The 6,853-nt window shown below is 38.9% G+C and overlaps 1 protein-coding gene across 1 annotated transcript; it reads right to left on the bottom strand.

Annotated features, from left to right (window-relative positions):
- Positions 1-328: 328 nt before the first annotated feature.
- LOC103376061 (plasma alpha-L-fucosidase-like) lies at positions 329-6,119 on the bottom strand (the record flags this gene model as incomplete). The annotated part of the gene is made up of 6 exons (XM_008306411.1): positions 329-693; positions 2,364-2,472; positions 3,361-3,551; positions 5,141-5,351; positions 5,432-5,771; positions 5,932-6,119. Coding segments are annotated over 6 exons (1,177 nt in total), but the record flags the coding sequence as incomplete, so codon positions are not given.
- Between the last annotated feature and the right edge of the window lie 734 nt (positions 6,120-6,853).

Raw genomic sequence — 6,853 nt, forward strand, 5'->3', positions numbered from 1 at the left:
CTGTTTTTATAGTTTCTGACTCTGCTGAATTGTGTAATTTTGCTGATTTGTTATAGATAACATGCCTTTGAAATCCCCTGGTGGTTTCTGCGGTTCATGGGATTGAACATTCTTTCACCTAAAACCACACTGACCAGCGCTGCAGACTTACTGCAGAATATGTAAAAAACAAAAACACAATCGTAGAAATCTGGAGAAGAAATCAAAAGCTCAAACACAGTCCATGACGTTTTGACATCAAAGGTCACCAGTGTCACATGTGGTCTGTGGGTTAATGCTTACAGTAAGGTTTGCTCAGCCTTCTCTGGACTTAAAAATGACTTTTCACTCACATGATTAAAACTTTATTATAAAAAGTTCCAAATACAAAATTAATAATCACGTATAAATGTTTATTCTTGATTCCCTGCATGAACATTTTTAAAAAAGAAACAGAGAATGCAGTGTTTCCTTCACTGATTTCACAGCAAACACCAGCTACGTTCAGTGATTTCAACCTACAAGCGATGGGTTCTGTGTCGGCCTGCAGCTCTGTCGGCTCCTTTTTAAGTTCCTTTAAGTGGCACCTGTCAGCCTCAGTGTCCAGGCCCACTGGCATGGCATCTGGCTGAAGGACAGCTGGGGCAGGAGAACCTGCAGTCCGCTGGGCTTTACAGGCTCCCACTGCAGAGACCCGTGACCGAGAAGCTCTACCTTTTTTAGAACAAAAGCAACACATGAACAAGCTTGACATGCTGACAAAGACAAGAGAGTAAAAAAAGAAGAGAGTAACTGCTCCATGAACAACCAGTCCACTTCATTTCTAAAGATGGAGCGGGATTATTGGACATTCTAGCAGCAGGGCTCGACCAGTTTACCTTTTAATTAAATAAAGGCCTTTTTTTATTGCAAAACAGTCTGTAAAACCAACAACTGGCACAGAATTAACAGACATTTAAAAAAAAAAAACAAACAAACAGCACAATGTCTTTTATGCAGTTGAACAAATGTATAATTCCATAAATCCTGACAAAGGGAAAAAGTAAAACTGGTTTTATTTGAATATTTATTTTGCAAAAAAACTAAACTGAATCAACATGTACAGCATTTTTCCGAGGTGTTACTAATACTGGAAAAGTGGTTTCTCTACATACTACAGATATTTAATTTATATTTTCATTTCCATACTTGTCTCCTGCCTGCTCTGTGTAAACACTGTCTGCAGTTCAACCCAGTTCTGCCAACCAGTCATGGCACTTGATTGTTGGTCGTAGCTTGATCGCTGCTAACGTAACAGTTGTGCCGAGAAATGCTGAATTTTTAGCTTTTAATAGAATCTGGTTGCAACAAATTATTTATTTTGGTGATTTTTTTTAATATGACATGTAGACTAAAATGATGTTAATGAAATATCTCAGTTTTAAACTTCGATTTGGTTTATTTTCCTGGTGAAACTGCAAATAACATGATTAATTTAAGGATCATTGGAAAGTTGCAACTAAGATTTTGTTCTGGATCTGATAAATGGTGTCACATTGGCATTTAAAAAAACAAAAAACAAACAAAAAAAGGATAAAGTGCCTTTCAAACCCGCTGATGAATTTTGGGGTTTAGAAGGATAAAGCAACAAGTCTTTGTTTCCATCTGTGTCCAGTGTGAGGATTTGCTGCTTTTACCTCTGTGTTATATTATAGGAAAAATAAATATTCTTGGGTTTAACACTATTTTTCTCCCACAAAGCAAAGTTGAAATACTTGACTCTGGTGGGCAGTTTCCACTATTTTATGACACAAAACTATCAGTCAAATAATTGAACAAAATAATAGTGAGATTATTCAATCGTAGATGTTAGTTGCAGTCTTACGTCCTGTTGTAACGTTTAAAAAGTCAAGCACCTTGATCTCCTCTCCTACTATACAGCGAGTTATCCAGCATTACCACACTGATCACTGTGTATATAAGGCTGTCACATCCTACAGATAATATTGACTAACAGCAAACACCGACTTTACTTTAAAAACACAAGTGGCCCACATAAATCCAACTCCAGTCTTTACTGCTAATTAGGCTTCACGGTTCAGTGAGTCCGTGCTGAGGATGTAATTCACTCTGGATCAACACTTAAAGTAAATGCAACCATGCAGGCACTGGAAAGTGTTTTATTGAACTGCAACCAATACACACCATGTTTAAAGATTAATGCTAGATTTTTTTGAGTTAAATCTGGGCTTGACATCTTGTCCAATATCCAGTTTTTACGAAAACACATGAAGCGCTCTGACCTCAAACATATTTTTGGCTTTGTAGAGCAATGCACATCCATACTAACCTATCTGCCAGAAGCTAATAGCCTCACATAAATATCAGTGGAGTTCTAGTCTTACCTGAGTTTGTCCTGGAGTAACCACGGGTTCATTCAGAATCACTGATCCGTTATTCGGCCACTCAAGTAAAATGGCAAAGATGGCCTTTTCCTGAGGTCTGGAAGTGTACCTGTTGGGAGACAGGCTTAAACATCAATATATAGGCTTTCATATGAGCATTAAATATCGCTAACAATAAGCAATAACTAACGATATACAATATGCTAGTTAGCATATTTAGATAGTTAGCATGTGCCATATCTACCATCTCCATTACTCCATCAAAGTTTATTGCCTCCTGATCCAAGACATTTCATGTGTGGTATCTGTAGATCCCACTCGTACTGTTTTCCTAGATACTACACACTTCTTGTGTTGTAGATCAGCTGTAGTACCTGGTTGTGCCACCAGGTGGAGCTTCTTACTTTTTGTTATTGTGTTGACCAGAGGAGGTGGGCAGTTCCATGTTGGCAAACAATTGTCATTATTGAATTTCCCTTCTGGGATAAATAAAGTATTTTTCATTCATTTTCATTCATTTCATGGAGGTTTAGAGAATAAAGGGGCACCATGACTTCTGTGACACTTACTGACGTCCAGCCAGAGCTTTTGATACACAATGGTTGGAATCAAGTCAGAGTGTTACACAATCCAATTAGCTTGTGCTATAGAGCTAAGATTGTGATTAATAATGTGTCTGTTGATTAAAATGACAATACACAGAAAGCGTAAGTGTCCATAGTGTTCCACTTGCATGATTAATTGATCAATTGTTCATTTATAATGCTGTACTTGATACAACGTCCTCATTACTACTGAAGCTGTACCAATCCATTTGCTCATCTCATGCTACATTTTTCAATCAGTCATGGACAAGATCCCAAAATACTTGAACTCTCTATACATTATACATGCATACAAAGGTTCTACAGGATGACTGAAACTATTTTTATACATTTTACCCAAAGTGTGTCCACTGTAAGCCAAACATAACGCATCAACAGAACTGAGAACCCACCAGATGTGTGGAGTGACGCTGTCGTTCTGAGCCCTCCACGCTGTTGTGTTGTAAATCGCCTCCCCGTTCACCCTCAGCCACCGGCCCATCTGCCTCAGACGCTCCTCGAAGATCGGAGCGATCCTCCCGTCGTGTGTCGGGCCGACGTTCATCAGCAGGTTTCCTCCACAGGACACAGTTTCTACAAGTGTCTGAAGAACACACTGGAGCTAAAGCTGATGTGTGGGTGTGTTGCAAATCAGTTCATCATTACAGGATCATTTCAATACATGGCTACAATGAACAAAGAGAAGACGGGGAGTAAGAAGATTTTTTGCTGAAAGGGGCTCTTCTTTTAGGGAAGTGGGGATAAAACCTGCAAGTAAGCCCCTAAAACTGATAGATTAATTGATTAGTTGATTGCCACAAAATAATAGCTAATGATGTGTGTTGAAGCATTTTTTTTAAAGCATATATGATTCACAGGTTTCTTAAATGCTGGTTTTCCTGGTCTTCTACAATAGCAAACCAAATATTGTTGGGTTATAGCCTTTTCTTTCATATGTTTTATATGTTTTCTACCTTTTTTCTGACATTTCGTAGATTAGAAATTAAGCCATTAACTAGAAAATCAAATGCAAATTCTAAAGAATTATTATTGCTTCTTGGATAAACAGTCAGAAGATGGAGTAAAATGCCACTGAACAAAACACTTTTTAGATTATGGTTTGTGTTTTTACTCAAACTGAAAGGGAAAACAAACAGTAACAGGATTTATGGGTAGTGTAGTTTCTCCATTTTTTGGACCGCTTCTAAACAATTTACAATCATTTCAACCACAAACAGCTCAGTCTTCCTTCTCATGTTTTCCAGGGATTTTGGCTGCATCACGTGGTCTTCACCAGTAGATGGAGCACTAACTGCCCTGCTGCCTGTTTCTGAGGTCAACATGCATGAGAAGCAACAAGAAGAGCCCAGAGAAGGCCTCCTGCTGAGGTATGAAGTGGTCAAAAGCTCCAGAGAAAGCAAGTAAGCTGAGGTAGTTTTGCTGATAAATATCTCTTATCTATTCCAATAAATTACAGCATAATGTGATTACCACAGAATCCTTATCTTTTAAAAATAACATATGAAAAACATTTAAATTTCATCTAGTCCTCACTTTCTTTGTTTTGTTTTTTTTCACACACTAGACTGCATTTGGTAAAAAATATTTTAAACAAGATTATTGTTGCTGCTTGAGAATCTGCTGCAACTGAAGATTTTCTCAATCGACAGTTTTATCTGCAGCATGTTATAAATACAATCAATATTTAGATTAAAGCACCTCAAATATCCATTTTGACTGCTTGTTTTATTAAATAGTCATCCTCCAAAGATATTCAGTTCACTGTCACATATGACAAAGAAAAGCATAAAATCACTGCTATCAGAAGCTGAAGCCAGAAAACTTCTGACATGATTCCAATTCTTATTTAAATAGCTGTCAGTTAATTTACTGTCAAAAGTGTGAAATAATCCAGTGTGCCATTTTAACATATTTTAGATTACATGATGATGATTATATGAGTTGATTTTTATCAGGGAGGTAAATAAATGAAGCTTTGAAGCTCTCCATGTTGTAATAAGTGTATTCTTTCAGCAGCCATATGGGAGCTTTCACTTCTATCACGTCATCAGCAGCAGGTGGTTGTACAGTTATTTCAGTGCACTTTTGATGACGCAACATATTCTTTACCAGCAGTTTTGTTATTTAATTAAACGTAATAAAATCAAACAGGAAATGAGGTTTTAAACTCACCGCCACAAGCTGCTCGATGCTGAGGTAGTCGCTGAGAGCAGCGTTTCTTCTGTAACCCCAGGACTTGGTGTCGATGGTCATGCAGTTTTCCCATTTGTGCTGGAGCAGGTGTCCCGGCTGGTAGCGATCTGCACAGGTGTAGTAACCGCCGTGGGTGCAGATGGAACCCAAACCCCAGCGATCATTTGTCACCACCGTGTCTCGTACTGGACTGTGAAGAAAAACACACTTCATTCAGTTCAGTTTTTATTGGCATGATGGGAAAACAGGTCGCTTCATTTCAAAGTCTACCTGTCGTTATAGAGCCAGGCCAAGAAACCGGTGCTGTTCCAGTAGCTGTCAGGTGCGTCTCCGTCCCCATCAGACCAAAGCACCTCCGGTTTGTACTTGACGACGAGCTCGTAAAGCTCAGGCAGAGTTTTAGTGGTAGGAAAGTAGTTTGTGGTGAAGACGTTGGCGGCGTCCTGTTCAAACAGCGGGTTGAACCACTCAAAGAGAGAGTGGTACAGGCCGAGACGCAGGTCGCTGTTACTGCGCAGAGCACTCGCCACCTCACCCACCAGGTCTCTTTTTGGTCCAACGTCCACTGCGTTCCAGTTCCAGGAGTTTTTTGAGCCCCAAAGTGTGAAACCTGAGAAAGACGGCAACAAAACAAAACGACTTCTGTGTGGCTGAAAGAGCACCACACATTTCTGACACTCACTACGTTACTGTCAGTGTTTGGATTTTGTGCACAAGCTTTCGTTCTTAGCAAGTATTACTAAAACTCAAATTAAGCTCATTTTGTGTACCTTCATGGTGTTTTGTGGTCAGGACGATGTACTTCGCTCCCGATGAGGCAAAGATGTCCGTCCATTCTTTGGCATCGAAGAACTCAGCGGTGAACTGCGGAGCAAAGTCTTGATACCTGAAGTCTGGAGGATAATTCCTCTGCATGAAGTCAACATACGGCTGTAGCTTCTGCTTCTGCCAGTACCACCTGGAATACAAATTAAAATGCAGAAAAGGCTGAAAGAACAATATTGATAGTAAAACACATCTTTGTCAAACATTTACTGCAACTTTCTTGGAAAGTAAAATTGTTTTTAGAAAGTAAACAAATGTTAATAAAACAATAATAACAATTTTACAAAATGACTTAACCTAAAACTTTGTAATAAACTCTGAATGTATAATGACAAGTTTAAGCTGAAGTCCCTATAACATCCTAAAAACGTTAAAATACTCACTCCCTATGTAACAACATGTTCCAGCCATGCTTGGTGATTATATGAGTTAAATAATAATATTTTTTTAATCTTCTCATGTTATAATTAGTTTATTCCTTCAGTAGCTGTACTGGAGCATTTCATTAATATCACTTGATCTCCATCAGCAGCAGTTTCCTGTCTTTTCTCTGCACTTGAAAGAGTTCAATGTGCTGGTCTGAAGCTTTTTGATGACAACTTGTTCTCCACCAGCAGATAATAAGATTCAAACATGGATAATGAATTTGAACATGGTGACTGGAACCAGGGGAAATGGCCCCTTCAGCTTTTAAACCAAATAAAAATCTTGCATGGTTTTAAACTGTCATCACTGTCATGACATCTTACTGACGGAACATGCAACATGTGTGGACTTCAACGGCTCCGTGGCGCAATGGATAGCGCATTGGACTTCTAGGTAGAGGCGAAGAGATTCAAAGGTTGTGGGTTCGAGTCCCACCGGAGT

The sequence above is a fragment of the Stegastes partitus genome, unplaced genomic scaffold (assembly GCF_000690725.1).
Source record: "Stegastes partitus isolate 25-593 unplaced genomic scaffold, Stegastes_partitus-1.0.2 Scaffold3652, whole genome shotgun sequence".
Classification (NCBI taxonomy): domain Eukaryota; kingdom Metazoa; phylum Chordata; class Actinopteri; family Pomacentridae; genus Stegastes; species Stegastes partitus.